Source organism: Peromyscus leucopus, chromosome 12 (assembly GCF_004664715.2).
Source record: "Peromyscus leucopus breed LL Stock chromosome 12, UCI_PerLeu_2.1, whole genome shotgun sequence".
In the NCBI taxonomy this organism is placed as follows: domain Eukaryota; kingdom Metazoa; phylum Chordata; class Mammalia; order Rodentia; family Cricetidae; genus Peromyscus; species Peromyscus leucopus.
The window spans coordinates 52281903-52298622 of NC_051073.1; the positions used below are offsets into that span (position 1 = coordinate 52281903).

Sequence of the window (16720 nt, forward strand, 5' to 3'; positions counted from 1 at the left end):
AAACAAAATTCCATGATTTAAAAAAAACCTTAAAAACAGCATTATGTACTCTTTGCAATGCAATTTCACAGCACCTCCCGATGGAGTAGATGGAGCCTCATTCCTTCTGAGTGACCTTGAGCCAGGCCTTATGACTGCTCTGTTCAATGAACTACTAGTGGGCAGTGTCAGGTAGCTACTTAACTAAAGAACTTAACTAAAAGAACTTCATTTAAACAAAAAGTCAATGAATTTACCATGTAACCACTAAATAGTGTGGCAATTATAATGAACTCTGGAATATATATAAATATATATGTATATACATATATATTTAAAGGATTCGCTAAAAGGGTCAGGAAAGGTGGTCATGAGCTCTACATCAATGCGAGCTATGTATTCTTAGGTTTATTCAATATTGTTCATAGAAATGAGCTCCCCTCCCCTCATTATAAAAAGTCAAAACATCTACTCAAGAAAGAAATCAGGAAGTTTTCCTTCTTATTACAGAAAATCCAGCAATGCAAACCTCCACTAGGGTTATGATGTAGAGCCTTGTATTTAAATAATGATGGTCAGTCAAATCACAACCCCATTGAAAGTCTTGGAAGAATATTCTTACCACTGAGTTGTTTTTCTTTCCTAAGTCAACAGTAAGTCCAGATACAAGCTAAAAGTATTTATCATCATCACGCAGCTCTCTGTCCTGAGCAGAAAGATTAACTACCCTGTGGTTCCCTGAGAAAAAAGACACCCTGTGCTCTTCCCAGAAGGCATACACTTGTGAGTGCTGTGCCTGAGAGAGATGACAGGAATGTAGCAGCGCACCCTACAAATGCCATTCTGCATTTATTTTCTGTCTTCTAATAAAAGCCGCCCGTATAAAGGTGGGAGAGAAAAGTCTGCTGAACAGACTTTAGAAGCAGACTGCAGGCTGCCCTCAGCACTCACTTGTCGGGCAGAAACACGACAACACTCAAGTTCCTTTTTCATTCTCTCATTTCGTATCAGAGAAGGACAGTGGTGAAATGGTTGATTCAACAAGCTACTTTGTGTGCCCGAGCCTTGTGCAAGAAGAAGAGGGGAGAGGGGAAGGGAGGGAAAGAGAGAAAGAAACAGAATCAGAATATTTCTAACAGGAAAGGGAGAGCGTTCTCATCTTCCAATTCAATTACCTAGCTGCAAGTTCCTGAAAACGAAATGTCCACACTCTTTAGGAAATTACATCAAAATTAGCTTTATAATCTGTATTTCAGACACTCAAGATCCTTCTTGAATGGGAGGCAGATACAAAACCTGTAGACAAGCATTTCCTCACGAGTAGTAAAGGAGGATAAAGAAGAAATGGGGAAACAGAAATGGGTTGTTTCCATATGCAGGGAATTTCCCTGCATCAATGGAGGCTTGCAGACAGACATCAGCGCCTCTTCTCCTCCCTTTGGAGAAGCCTTTGGGCTCAGGCTAAAGAACCTGCTTGCACGTACTTCTTTGTATAGGAAGTGAATGGCAGCTGAGCTGTATCCACTCTGCTGAGACATTGACATGGTATGATTTTGTTTTGAGAAAGCATTTATATTAGGAATCTACACAGTGGGGTTTTAAAGAGCACATAATTCCCTCAGGTTAAAAAAGCAATATATTAAATAAGAGTTTGTCTCTGATTTAAATTATATTTTGCATAATTACAAATGATGTACAAAAACAATATCTAAATGTTCATTGGTATCAGCCACTTTGTCTTGATAGAAAGGTCAAGGATTACAAGTATGTTAAGGGGAGTATAGGGCACTCAACACTGTTCTAATACTGATTTCTTCATGCTGGATCACGGAAATCAAAATAGAAACATGCTGGTATATGGCAATTGAAAACAAATAAAAGCAAATAAAACCAAAATACAACCATCGACAAAAAGTCCCTTTGATCCATGGGATTTCAATGTACACTCTGTTCCTCACCTAGTCTCAATCCACTGGAAAGTGGCACCTTCCCTAAGTCGCCACAGAAAGCACTCTCGTCCAGGTCATGAATGATGCCAATGTTTCCAAGTCAAAGAGCCACTTGTCTCCTTCAGAACTGAGCTCAGTCATACCGCACTGGGCCCACCAGCCCTCCTCCCCTAACGCAAACACTTCTCTCACTGTTCTGATTGTAAGTTCTCCTGGATCCTCTGGGAAAATATTCACGTATCCTAGGCTGTGGCCCCGAACTTCATCTCTGTCCAGACAACCCCCTGCCAGGTTGAGTCTAGTCACTTCCAGAGCATTAAAAACATTGACATATTTGAAATTCCAAGGTTCCATACTTCCAGCTTGATGTGCAAACTTCTCTATCCAGCTGTGTGGGCCTAACAGGTATCTGACACGTCTACGTGTGTCTTGTGGGGCCTCCTCTGTATCCAGCAGCTCAAATATCATCTGCTCAGAACAGTTCTCCCTTCTTGTTTCCCGCATTATTCTCCCCTGCCTACCTCTTTAGATGTTGACCCATTACCTCTTTTCCAAACTGGCACAGATGATTTCTAAAGGCAGGGATGATGTCTGTCCTTACTGCTCTGTTCCAACACCCAGAGCAAAGACTAGCACATAAGCAAATATTTCACAGGTATTTACCCAATGAGCTAGTGTGTTTGCTAAACACAGAAGACTTCATTTATTATGTTTTTCAATAACAGATGTCAATTTCCCAGTAGTTAAAAGCATATTTATAAACTGGGAATGGTGGTACCCATCTTTAATCCCAGCACTTGGGAGGCAGAGGCAGGTGGATCTCTGAGTTCAAGGCCAGCCTGGTCTACAAAGCAGGCTCCAAAGTGGCCATCAACTCCCACCCTGAAAAAAAAAAAAGCATATTTATATAACCATAAAAAAAGCTTGATAAATGGTCTTACAAAATATGCATCTGACAAAAAACAACGGGACTCTAAGAGAATGTTTTTATTTCTAGGTCATGTTGTAAGACCCATGAATGGCACTCTTACTGTCTTACTTGACATAGCTTCCCGTAAGGGCCACAGAAACAGGAAGCTGCAGCCATGCCCAACCCTTACACCCCTTCCTCCTGAATACAGATGGCCACTTGATCACGGTCTTTTCCTAAGACTTCCTTTGTCCTAAAACTTAGCATTGCATGTTGTCTTAATTGGTCTTTTGTCAGCTTGACACTAGGTAGAGTTCTCTGGGAAGAGGACCTTCAACTGAGATGTCCTTAGGCAAGTCACTGGGCACTGTCTTAATTAGATGTGGGAGGGCCCAGCTGGCTGTGGGCAGTGCCACCCCTGGACAAGTGGTCCTAGGTGGCCTATAAGGAAGCAGGCTGAGCAAGCTATGGGGAGCAAGCTAGTAAGCAGCACCCCTCCATCATCTCTGCTTCAGCTCCTGCCTTGGCTTCCCTAATAATGGTCTGTAACCCTGAGCCAAACCACTTCTTCCCCAAGCTGCTTTTGGTCATGGTCTTTTATCATAGCAACAGACAACCAAACTAAGACACATATCCTTCTCCACACACACACACAACTGGGCTCATCTTATATTCTGTATGCAGAGAAATATATGTGACTGTCTGTCCCTGAGACAATCTGTCATAGCAACAGTAGGGTTACTCATCTAATTAGAAAATATGGTACCTCTACTGGACAGTCTGCTGATAAATTCAAAGAGAAAAAAAAAAAACCCTGCCAACTAGCAGAAGTTAAACCAGATTTCCCTCAAAGACAGCTAGCCACATGCAACTGACAGAGAAGTCACAGCAGGCACTGGTTCAGGAGTGCCACCAAGTTTTTGTTGTCCATAGGAATAACATTACCATGGCCTTGGAGGCTGCGTATCTGGGTCAGCTATATGAAGTCTACAAGGCAGCCAGGCACTGCTTATACAGAATATGATGCCTCAAGAGCATCAAGACCACGTGACAAACAGAGTGGGCGAGCACACTGCACAGCATGTTCACACAGAAGGGAAGGAGACATCCGCCACACACACACACACTCTAGAGCTGCAATCACTCTCAAGGAAGGCTCAGTCACAGCCAGTCTGCAGATGCACTGATCTCCAATGTAGGTGGTTACAGACTGAATGGAAGGAAGTCAGTCTACATGAAAAGGCTTTGTGTCTGTTGCTATGGGCTGGCATTTCTAAAAAGGCAAGCTTTGGGCTTGGTAGAGTGAGATAAAACACTCTCCTGGCCAGTAATAGTTTTTTCAATCATTTTTGGTCTGTTCAAGCATTTTGTTTCCAACAAGAAAGCCGGACAGAGAACAGAACTAATGTCTTTTTGTGAACTGATCTGAGGCATGTAATCATCCCCCAAACTGGAGAGACGGGCACTACTAGGAGGCACTGAAGCATCTGCTTACCTGAGAATGCAGAAATGCCAGATACTGAACTGCTAAAGTAGAAATTTTGGTGAAGCGCTTGGTGTGGGGCAGGGAAGGTGAACGTAAACTACTGTGAAGAGGGGGTCAGGCTCGTGAGAGTGGTCCCACTGAGCTGCAAACTTTTCCTCTACGAACCCCAAATGTTTTCACAAAGACGATAATGACACAAGAGGAAGTTTCTTGAATAGTCTGGCTGGGAGAGAGGAGAGAAGAGAGGAGCAACAGCCCAAAATCTGCCAGAGCATTCTTGTTTTTTTTTTTTTTTTTTTTTTTGTTTTTGTTTTGTTTTTTTTTTTAAACTTTATTTACTTTTATTTTGGTACTTTGCCTGCATTTATGTCTGTGAGGGTGTTGGATCCCCTGGAACTGGAGTTACACACAGTTGTGAGCTGCCATGTGGGTGCCGGGAATTGAACCCGGGTCCTCTGGAAGAACAGTCAGTGCTTTTAACTGCTGAGCCATCTCTCCAGCCCAGCCCAAAGAATGAAAGCTCTCTTCAGGAACCACCTGAGAACAGTGGGGAAGCCCACACTGTGGCTTGGGAGGGCATTTTGGGAAGTCTACCAGATGTGATGCCTCCCCACCAACCAACTGCCACAGGGAAAGGCTTGCAGTCACAGAGCAAGGAGGGAAGCGAGGAGAAAACAGGTCAACCTTTACAGCAGGAACGGAAACTCCAGAGCCAGAGCTGGGCGGCCCGGGTCCCTAAACACACACACACACACACACACACACACACACACACACACACACACGCCTCATCACCTACTTACAAACAGTGTGTTACAAAACCGGAGGAACCGGAAAGGACATGGCCTCCTCGGAGCAGTACAAAGTGAAGGCCCAAAGCCAAAGTCACTAAAAAAGTGAAGCCTCCGGTGTCCATAGCAACAACAAAAGCCAATGGTAGTAACCACAGCAACAATAAACATCAAACAAAGCCCAATTCCTGCCTAGATTAACACAAATGTTCACCCTAAAGTCCTACACATTTACATTTCTATTGCTCTAAGCAAATGTCTGGCTTTCAATGACAATATATATGATAAACCAAAAGATAAGGATAATTTACGGAAAGATAAAACAATCATCAGAACAAGACAAAGGTATGACAAAGATGATGAAGCTATCTTAAATATTTTAATATTTTAAATAATGTACAACAATGTTAGACACTCCAGCGGGAAAGGTGGACATCATCCAATGTCAGGTAGGTAAATGCAGTAGACATGAAAACCATAAGGGCCAAAACAAAAGTGCTAGCCATTAAAAATGGGGTAACAGAAATGGGGAGGGCCTTCAATGTCATCATTACTAGATGAAATAGCTGAAGAAAGAACCGGGCAACTTGAAAATTAGAGCAAGGAAGTCATAGTAACTGCAAAGTAACAAGAGAGTGAAAAACTGGTACAGCTGAGAAATATAACTCGTGCAGGATTGGGAACCTGGAGAATGAAAAGAAGAGGCAGCTGAAATATCTGAAGAACAATGGGTATAAGTAATTTTAGATTCTGTGACAAAACACAAAACTATGTATCAAAGAAGCTTAAGACTACTAAGTAGCAAGGCAAGCAACCTAACAAACAAACCACACCTAGATAAGGGTGGCATAGATAGATGAGGGTGACAAGGAGACAGTCGTGAGGACAGGAGAGGGAAGAGACTCCTCAGGCCAACTGTCACAGACTGAAGTCCTTACGCTGAAACCCTAGCTCTGATGTGTCAGTAAATGACCTATGTAAGAAGCAGTGAAGAGTAGATAACCTCGTCAGATACTCCAGAGAGCTCTCTGCTCTCTCCCTCCTCGTGAAGCTGTACCAAAGCAAAGGTCCTGTAAGGACACGGGGGACTGAGGCTGTCTGGAAGGAAGGAAGCAGGTTAGAGACTGAAGGACTCTGCCGCCAGGAGCCCGGCCCCACAGAACTGCTCCAGTTCATAAATATATGACACAGACTAAGAATTTAGATCTGCACAAAGAAATAAAGAACACTAGAAATTGAAGGCAAAATCCAATAATCCTATCATTAATACCACTAAAAGCCAAGTGTGTAAGTCAGTTCAGAAAGGCACTGAGTACAGCCTGATACAAACAAAATACAACACATATGACGGAGTAACCTGATGGGAGAGAGGAAATGAAATCTATGGATGGTAGGCTCTCAGATGATATGGGAAGTCTGTGATTTGAAGGTGGATGGAGATTAGTAAACAAGAGACAACACTAAAAATATTCTTAAAAGGAAAACAAATAGTAGAGGAGATTAGGTAGGATCATAAACATGCTTATTATTAAAGTCAGAGAAGAAAAGAGAGAAATGGAGAACAAGTACTACAGATCGGGGACAGCATATTTTAATTCAATTATGTCAATGTCACTTTTATATTAATAGCATAAAAATATGAAAAACGTTGGCTAGAAGAGATTCCAGATTAGACACTTAGGTTGCTTTCTGTTCTGATAAACACCATGACCAACTTTCTTCCAGAGTGCTGAAGAGGAAAGAATACTTTCAAACCATTTTGTGAGGCCAGCCTTAGTCTGAACCAAAGCCAAACAAAGATGATACAAGAATAGAAAATATATTCCTGATGAATACCACTTTAAATCCGCAATAAAACAGTAACAAACCAAGTTCAAGATCACATTAAAAGTATCATATACAACAAGTAAGTGAAATTTATTCCAGGAATGTAAGGACAGTTCAATCTATACACATCAATAAATGTGATATACCATTTTTAATAATAATAGTAATTCTGTGATTGTCTCAGTAGAAGAAAAACACTAGACAAAATATAATATCCATTTATAATATAAATTCTCAGTGAATTGAATATATAAGGAATACTCAAGGATGACAACATATGATGAACCACAGGAAACATAACATCCAATCGCCTAACAGCTCCCAAATGAATTAATAGATCTGAAACAGAATTTGAGACAGAGTCCAGGCTAACCTTGAACTCATTATAACAAATCATATACATTTGAATTGACGGGAGTTAAGGTTCAAATTGTCAGAGAGGACATTTGCAAGCAAACAAGATGGACGGCTATAATAAACCCTCTGGTCCTGGATTAGAGCTGGAGACATCAGTATGAGTCCACTTTAATTGTATAAGAAGGAATGGTTATAATCAGTTGTGTATGCATAGCTCAATATATTTATATATGTATGTGTATATCATCTACCCCTGTCTTCCAACATTCCAGAATCAGAAATGTCCCAGCAGTAACTTAGTACTCAGTGCCCAGACCTTCTTTTCAGATGCCATGTAGAACTAAGGCATCTTGAAAAAAATGTCTGATTCTAGGGCTTGGCAGTGAAAATATGAGATGAGAAACTCCAGAGAGTAAGGTGTTCCAAAAGCATAGAAGGATAGGGGCACACCTAACCAGGAGCCAGCCTCAAAGGGCTCCCACAGCCAGCCAAAACCACAATTTAAACAATAAAGTTAGTAACAGTATTTTTCATTGTCCAAAGTACAAAATAAATATACAAGAATCCGTAGTTATATAAGTGATGACTGAATAAATAAACGAAGGAAGTGGCCAATTTTATGTACAGAGTTCCTAGTATTCACTGTAGATCCTCCTCCAGTGAGGGTATGGAGCTGAACTGCTCCTTCCCCCTGCCTTGAGAGAAGACTGGGGCTTAACAAATCTCTTTCAGAGGATAACGTGTGACCAGGGAAAACTGGAAACTACAGTGACGAAACCGTTTGGCACTGGCTAACTCCAGTCATCAAGCAGACATCAACAGATATGCTTCATCCGGGTCTCATGCACAAGGGTGCCATGCGTTTAAGAGGGACCCAGCGTCACCATAAAAACCCACCAGTGCAGAGTGACTGTCAGGAAAACAGCAACCACAAATGAAGGGACATTTCTGAAATCTTCAGAAAAGTCAGGAGCAATGAGGAAAGACAGAAACGGTCACAGCCCAGAGGGCAGGCACTGAGGGACAGGACAACTGCAGGGATGTGATATTCCAAAGTAAGCCTGGATGTTCTTAGAAAAACAATGTCTGCAGTAATGTGCTCATGTTGGCTTCTAATCAATGCTTTGTGGTGATACTGGGTAGCACTGGATGAAAAAGACACACAGCACAATACCATCCTCATATTTTTTCTGTAAATCTCTATTAATCCCAAACAAAGATCTGTGAAGAATGTCATTGTATATATAAATTAGGCAGCCCTGAAGAATTCTGCATATGCTCATGGTAGAGTCTAAAAAAGAAAAAGACAAAAGTTTACAGCAACCTAGACCTACAGGCAGGCAATGGCCAATCTATTAACAGAGAGATGCAGAGAAGAAAGGGCCCAGTATAGAGATGCTAAGATGCTATAATAGAGAGGAGTTAATTCTGAGTGCCGAGCACAGATATTTTCTCTCTACTTTGTATTTCTCAAGTTTTCTACAGTGAACAGATATGAGAGACACATTTGTTATACTGCATGTTTTTAAATTTATTTTGTTGCTTTATAGTAGTATGACCTCAAATTGTTCTATGATATGTTACAGGGTGCTTTATAAAAAATGGTCTGTAGTTGGATATGGATGTCAACTTTGGCATACTGTGTCTCTTTTCTGGAGACTCATAACGTCTGGTAGGATGTCAAAAGTTCTGGGAAGTCAACTAATTAAGGAACCTTGTTTATCTTAAACAGCATTTTCCAAAACCATTTGACTACCGAATTTACACTTTCTCCAAACTGCTTACTATTTCAGGAGTGACTAGGACGACATGGAATAGAACACATGTTGGGGAAATGTGTTTCAGAATATCTCACCAGTTTTTTAAGGGAAGAAACAGCTGCTTTTAGAGATTTCTTATGTCGATTTAGCAAAGGATGAAAATGCTTCTACTGTCTCCAAACCCTATGTGGAGTTTGCCTCGTATGACTTCTAAACTCCTTTTGTTCTGAGCAGCATATGACACAGCAAATCCTCCACTACATTTCCTCCAAAAGATAAGGTCATGCCTTTTCAACTAGCATTTAACAACTTGCTTTCCAAGTGACTCTGAAGCATATTTTCTTCTAAGTGTTCACTCACCACATTTGCTGAGAGCATCCTATGCCCTCGGCACACCCATGGCCAACGCAATACTGAGTAGAGAGAGCCACCAGATCACTAGCAATGGGTGTCCACAGAGAGGCAACTGGCCAAATATGCTACTAAAAAAGACTCTACTAACCATCTTCTTCAGCCTCTTTTCCTCTCGTTTTCTCTCAAGCTGAGCTTCCTTTTCTTCAGCATCCCTTTTCTGGCGTTCTTCCTCTTGGGCCTTTAGCTGAGCCTGAATGAGATTAGAAGACAGAAAACTCAGAAGCCTTCCTCTGAGTGGGAAAGGAGATCTTTTGTGGTGGGGCAGTCAAGTATCTACCAAGTGCCAGTCCTGCTCCTGGACTATGGATGCATTTTATGAAAGGAGGGGACGTCTCAACCAACATGCCCTGTGACTTAGGGGTCTCTGAAAGGACCTTCTCCTGCCTGGGAAGGAGACACTGCATATGAATATGGCCACTCTGCTTTCATGCTAAAATTACTATTTTCAGTTCTTACTTTTACTTGTGAAACAGGAAGTCTGATGTGGTGAAATCTGGTTAGCCCATCGCACACAGAATTGTTATTTTTTTCTTGTAGGTACAAAATTTGCTTCTGACAGTGGGTCAGACTTTGGAAGATACTGTTCTTTCGCAAAGTCATTGGGTCAGACATCTATCTATCTACAGCACACTAACTGTGGTTATCTGCGAACCTTCCAATCTGCTAGCTGTCATTCACTTTTCTAACATTTCCTTTCTTCTCTGCTAATGCTGTTGAGTACAACCTAATTATTTTCCTAAAACTGAATTCAAAGGGGTAGGCTAGAAGCCTTTCCGAGTTGTTCTAACTCAACTATCTCAGGAGGCATAGACAAGCACGGTTCCAGCCTGTGCAATCTGAACAAATTACTTTGCTTGCCTGTTTGCATTCTGAATTTATTACCAATTTGTCTTCTTCTTGTTTTTTCTTCCTTTCTGCCAAGATCCGCCTACGTTCAGCTCGTTGAATTGCTCTCTCTTCCATGGCTAAAAAATAGTAACAAAGTCCCAATATAAAAAAAAAATTATTTTACAGAGGTAAAATAAATGTCTTTATATTATAGTCACGTTTAGAGTTATCATTAGAGTTTCTTATAAATTGAACATTTTGACATATGGAGCTTATTTAATGCAACAGGTTAAAGATGTAACATCAGCAATGATGAACAATTTACATGCTCATTATGTTTTTGCTTATATTTCTTTTTAAAAAAATTATTTATTTTAATTGGTGTTTTTGCCATGGTTGTCGCGTCCCACTGAAACTGGCATTACATACAGTTGTGAGCTGCCATGTAGGTACTGGGAATTGAACCCAGGTCCTCTGGAAGAGCAGTTGGTGCTCTTAACCTCTGAGCCATCTCTCCAGCCCTGTTTATATGTCTTCATAATATATTTCTATTGGTTTAAATAAGACAATGTTCTTGGATGGTGGACTTTAGTATATGAAACTCAGAAGTCAGAATTTTAATACATTGTTGATGAACACAGAAAAATGTAACTACAGCTAACAAGTACTTGAAGAGTAGAAAAATTCCTTCAATCTCACTTTAAGTGGGGCTACAGATTTTTCTGAAGTCACTGTCCATGTGTCTGTAGAGCAATAAGAAAAATCTAAAGTTAGGGTCACGGTGACTACATTTCAGTGTAGTTTTAAGACCCAGGCACCCAGATGGGCAGGAAATGGAAGTGAACCAGGCATTTGGAGAACTGGCATCAGAACGAATTTGAGTGTCAGACTCCTGTTCTTGACAGTTTATTAAATATCGATCCAAAAGAAACAAATGTGCAAGATGGTCTGATAATATGACTGTAATCAGTCAGGGCTGGCACAGGAAGGGGGCATGGGCAGCAGGAGCACCGAGTTCTGCTCACGAAGCCAGCCAATGGTGACTTTCAGTTCCTTGGGCCGTGTTACAGAGAAAAATACTTCAGTCCAAGTTTTAAGAATTAATAAACAAAAACTCACCAAGCTATTTCTTACGGATATTAAGTGTCTGCTTTGCCACAGAAGATTAGTGGTGGTGGCACAGATGGCAGAGGAGACTGTCCTTAAGGAGGCAGAAATAGACTAGAGGATTAGAGGAAGGAGCGGAGAAGCCGTCTCAGCAGTACGGCTCTCCATCTCTTCTAGATTGAATCATTAAAGTCTACTTGAAAAATAGACCGGGACTCTAAAATAGCTAAGTCATTGATCAAACAATAATTTCAAAAACTTATCACAATGAACGGGACATTTCCTGATCAGTGGGCAAAGGCAGCATCAGCTGCTGTCCTGCCAGACGGCTGACAGAGAGACACCCAATCTCTTCATGGACAGGCACTGACTACAATGTCTCCACATGTCATTACTTCTTGCTAGGGTAGCAATTTTGCCACAGCTCAAAAACAGAACAAAACTCAGATGCACAAAACTCAGTGTAATTGACAAAATACTCCCCACGTGAGCAGAGCAGCTATGTGATAAAATCAAGTAGTAGAATTACTCGGTGGGCCCTGAGGAATGCCTCTACTCTCAAAGCATTATGTAGTTTTTAAATAAACAGTTCCATGTGCATCTAAAATGCTATCCAACTAAACTATCTGGTTGTACATCTCATTACCAAGATGCTACTCTTAAGATAATGCATCATAAAATGACAGACGAACTTGACCTGAATTGCTCTGAACTCCTCAGTATTTGGGCAGGGATGGAGTATAATGGCAGATGAACTTTATCAATGTTCAGCCTTAGCCACGACTCAGGCTTTTCAATTGTGTAGTCCCCCCCAACCCCGCCCCACAATTGATGCACCTTTCATAACTCTGTGTGTGTGTGTGTGTGCGTGTGTGCGCGCGCGTGTGTGTGTGTGTGTGTGTGTGTGTGTGTGTGTGTGAGCGTTAGCTGTGAAGGCACAAGGGCTGGAAAAAGGAAGGAAAGAGAGTCGTGGAGGTCCCCTGTGTGTTCTGTTCCTCCCGTGTGACAAATCTTAGATGTTCACCAGGCTTTACCACATCTCAAAGCCTGAGAGCTGTAAGAGGCAGTCCCAGACAAATGCCCCTCCAGCCAGCAAGAAGACCATCAGGACAGCCTTGCCTTTCAATAAGGGATGGGGTGCTGTCGGGTTCCTTTTGGATGCAGAAAGAGAATTTCTGGACTCGGTTCTACTATCTTCACACCTTGAGGAGAGAACAGATGAACTAGAAGAAAATGAAGAGACAAAGAAAAGAAAAACAGTTTAAATCAATAATTAGCTTCCTTCAATTTAACTGCGATAACGATGAACTGTTATCCCCACACTAAAGACGGCATAAGGAAGACCCCACCTCGTCTTCTGATCAGTTCTCCTAAACCTTCATCACACACCAAGTATGTCTCAGTCACATCTGAAACTGTCTTAAGAGACTTTGGGGGAATCTAGAACTCCTATTCCAAGCCTGAAGGTACATAATTTTACTTCGAACAACAAGTGAGGTAATGACCTGGTCCACGAGGTCCATGTTGTCCACCCTGGCTTCTCAGCATTAAACATAATCATAAGCTCAGAAATCTAGTCAGAACATGCATTTTTCTCTTTCCCTATACAATGACCAAGTTCCTCTCACAAAGGCAGCTACCACCCAGTGCTCACTATATAATGGTGTCCATCTAGGCGGCCATTTGCTTTAAATATCTATGTACAGCTCTCTGGGCAAGTCAGAATACACGGAGCTTCTTGCCTTTGTGAGTGTACAGCGCACATAAAGCCACGGAGTGGAGAAGCCAAGCCAAGAGACTCAGCAGCCTCGTTCTTAAAGGTGAACCCCCTCCAAACCCGTTCCTGGAGTGCCCTGCCGCTGCTGACATACTCCGGAGGCCTCTGGCAGCTTCCCTGTGGTTCCTCTGCTCCTCTGGGATTGGACAGGAGGTGACTCTGTGCTTCTGTGACCGCTGCTGCACGCTCAGCTGCCCACCGGGCCTCCGCCAACCGCTGGTTTTCCTTCAGCTTTTGAATGGTTTTCTGCTGTTCCTCCAGTTTCTTCTTTTGCCTCTCAATCAGCTGTTGCTGGTAGACATGGCGACGGTGGAAATGCCTCACACAAACAGGCTCTGCTCCCTGGCTAGTGGTCCCAGGCTGTTCATGGCTACCAGGCTGTTCAGAGGTCTCAGCATCTGGAGTCTTGGGCTGCTTTGTCCCAGGTGTGCTCCCAGAGACATCTGGGAGGGGACCCTGAAAACTGCCCTTGGTTGTTCTTTCTGGGGAATGGCTGAGCATGCAACCACTGCTCCCCACGGGTGGCTTTTCCCACGCAGTGGGCACGATGGTGACCTGAGGAAAAAGATAATATTCTAACTCAATACTGAGGAGCTCAGATCCTGGCTTGGTCTCCTTACCATTGTTCTGTTCATGGCACAAGTGTCCACACCTCAGCTAGAGTTGCCCTGGCCTCCAGACCCTGCCCGGGCACCTCAGACACCACCAGCTTAGCTCTGTGAGCCACTTAGGATGTACACTGGGTTCCCTCCCCATGAAGAGTGAGTGCGACAGGCCAGGGCTGGGAGAGCTGTTGTCATGGGCCAAGGCATCTGCAATGAGCTGGGAGGAACTGCTTCTTTTGGTTTCATGGGAGAGTATTTCATGTAGCTCAGGCTGGCCTCGAACTAATGATCCTCCTGCTTCCCCTTGCCCAAAGTGCTGGAACTACAGGTGTGCACAGCATGCCCAGCCTTCTCTTACAATTTTCTCAAGTTCATTTTGTAACTAGACAAGTTTATTTCTTACATTATAAAACTTTTTAAATGTAAAATTGACCCTAAAATTTGTAGAAATCTGAACATTTTGTGACATGGGACATGTTTTTTCCTCAAGAATGTTTGGAAACTTTCTTCTTCACTTCAGACATTTGGAGGTTTTTTCTTAAGTCTAAACATATGTACGCATGTCATATAGTAAATTTTTTTGTTTTGCACAGGTAAAATACTTTTTGTTGACTTTTTTCATTTAAAGGTAACAACAGTAAGAACTTGATAAGAAAAAAAGGTTCCTTTTAGCCATTTCTTTTTTTTTCTTTCTTTTCTTTCTTTTTTTTTTGGTTTTTTGAGACAGGGTTTCTCTGTGTAGCTTTGCACCTTTCCTGGAACTCACTTGGTAGCCCAGGCTGGCCTCGAACTCACAGAGATCCGAGTGGCTCTGCCTCTCAAGTGCTGGGATTAAAGGCGTGTGCCACCACCGCCCAGCTATCCTTTTAGCCATATCTTAAGATCTGTTCTTAAGGCCTGTTCCATCTCTACTAAACTCATCCTTAAATAGAGTACAGATTTCAACCCGAGGTCTGGCTTAGAGACTAATCTCCAGCTCTTCTCTAACTCTCTGTTTTGGGAAGTGTTTGGAAAGCCAGGGCTATGAAAATATCTGCACTACATAAGAACAATTTAATCTAAAATTGTATTAGCATACAATGTAATACCTTTCAAAGATGTAAACTTCATTTATTGACAGGATTCATACTCAGATACGTTATCCAGGAGGGAAGGAAAAAAAAATCATTCCTAACAGCAAAACTTATTCTGGCCAAATTTTATGTCAAGTTAGAATGTTTGAGTCCATGATTTGAGCAGCTGTTAATTCTGCCACGTGCAAGGGCATAAGCAGGAAAAGCTGTAAGCTGTCCTGTGTCAGAAGCCTTCAGCACTACCAGGGTACCATCCTCAGGGACTCAAAAGTATTGCTCATGCTGATGGAAATGCTTTCTAAGACTTAGCTGAAGTGAGAGATGTGATACATGGAAACTCTGACATGTTAAAGACTTTAAAAAATAACCTTTTTTAAAAATGGTTTAGAAATGTCAGTGGACATTTATTCACGAGAACACCTGCTTATGTAATTTAGCATCAAGCAGGGTAGATGTTTGAGGTGCTTTTAAACCTTGTGGTAATGACCCCTTATTAACCCAGCAAGACTGCATAAAAGCCTTGAGTACAGCAGCAAGGTTTCTTTGGGATCATGGTAACTTCTGAAGGTAACCACAGGAGAAGGAGACAAAAGCTTAATGGTACAGTTTGTACTCACTGGAAGAGCTGCACAGTCTGGTCTATGCAGAGGAAATTACCTACTAGCTAGTGATCATTCTGAAATCTTTCAAGGCATTTCATCTGTTCATGTTTTACTGTACATCCCAAAAAGAACGGAGTTGATTTTGTGAACCATAAGGTCTATTTTAGTCCCTTGTTTTCTTTTGTTCTGTTTTTTCCACAAAATTATTGGCTTGATCAAACTTTTTCTTCTTCAGTTTAGGTACTTGGAGGCTTCTTTTGAAGTGTGTGTGTGTGTGTGTGTGTGTGTGTGTGTGTGTGTGTGTGTGTGTGTACATATGTATGTATATTATACAGCATTTTTTTTTTTACACAGGAAAAGTATTTTTGCTGACTTTTTTCATTTAAAGATAAGAACAGTAGAACTTAGTAAGATATAAATCTTTTCTGGTCTCAATAGAGACAAAATTATCTAGCTGATATAAAGGTAGATAAAATGCCTGGGGGAAGGGCCTAGAATGTTGCATAAGCCCCAGTAAGCATTCTTATGCGCCTTCTTTGCTGAAAGTATGCTTAAATGAAAGCCAGCCTGCTTGCTCACAGTAATCAGGGTATAAAGCAAGGCTGAGACCCTCAGGTGCCCAATTTAATTTTATGTGTCTGAGTTAAGTCCTGAACAGCACTTCGAGCAGGGTGGAGGCAGATCTTCTCCTAAGGCTTTCTAACAAGACAAGTGCAACAAGGGAGAAAGACTGTCAGGCTGAGTGACCTCATAAAAATGAACATCTGGGCACAGCACCAACACCAAACCAGACCAAAAAGGCAGAAGACCAAGTGGACAAAAGGTCTGCAGCACACATAATCATGTGCGTATCAGTATTCCTAAAAGTATAAAGAACTCCTGTAAATAAAGAGGTACACACACAAGTAGAAAAATGAACAAAGGTACTAACAGGCGACTTACTTATGCCATACGTCTATATCCATATCTATATGTACATATAGGCAATATAAAAATGCTTAACTTCACTAACAATAAAAATGCAAGTGATAAAGAAACAATAAGATTGAAAACAGAACATGCATTCTGTCTGAAAATATTTACCCTAAGCATTATGTATACATGCAAAGACTTAGTTACTAGTGGGATGTCGAGTGAAACATTGCTGAAATAGTGACAACCTAAATTTCAGCCATCTGTGAGTTACATTCACCCAATGTCATGTAGGCATTATAAAGCAGTAGCAGAGAACTTAGTCCATAACCAGGGCAGGCAT

At 41.7% G+C, this 16720-nt stretch overlaps 1 protein-coding gene across 1 annotated transcript in view; it reads right to left on the reverse strand.

Annotated features, from left to right (window-relative positions):
* Ccdc191 (coiled-coil domain containing 191) overlaps positions 1-16720 on the reverse strand; it is a 64636-nt gene that overhangs the window by 7107 nt on the left and 40809 nt on the right. Inside the window, 4 exon segments of the mRNA XM_028872099.2 lie at positions 9562-9663; positions 10356-10438; positions 12528-12631; positions 13280-13740. Of these exon segments, the coding sequence (XP_028727932.2) occupies positions 9562-9663; positions 10356-10438; positions 12528-12631; positions 13280-13740 (750 nt within the window).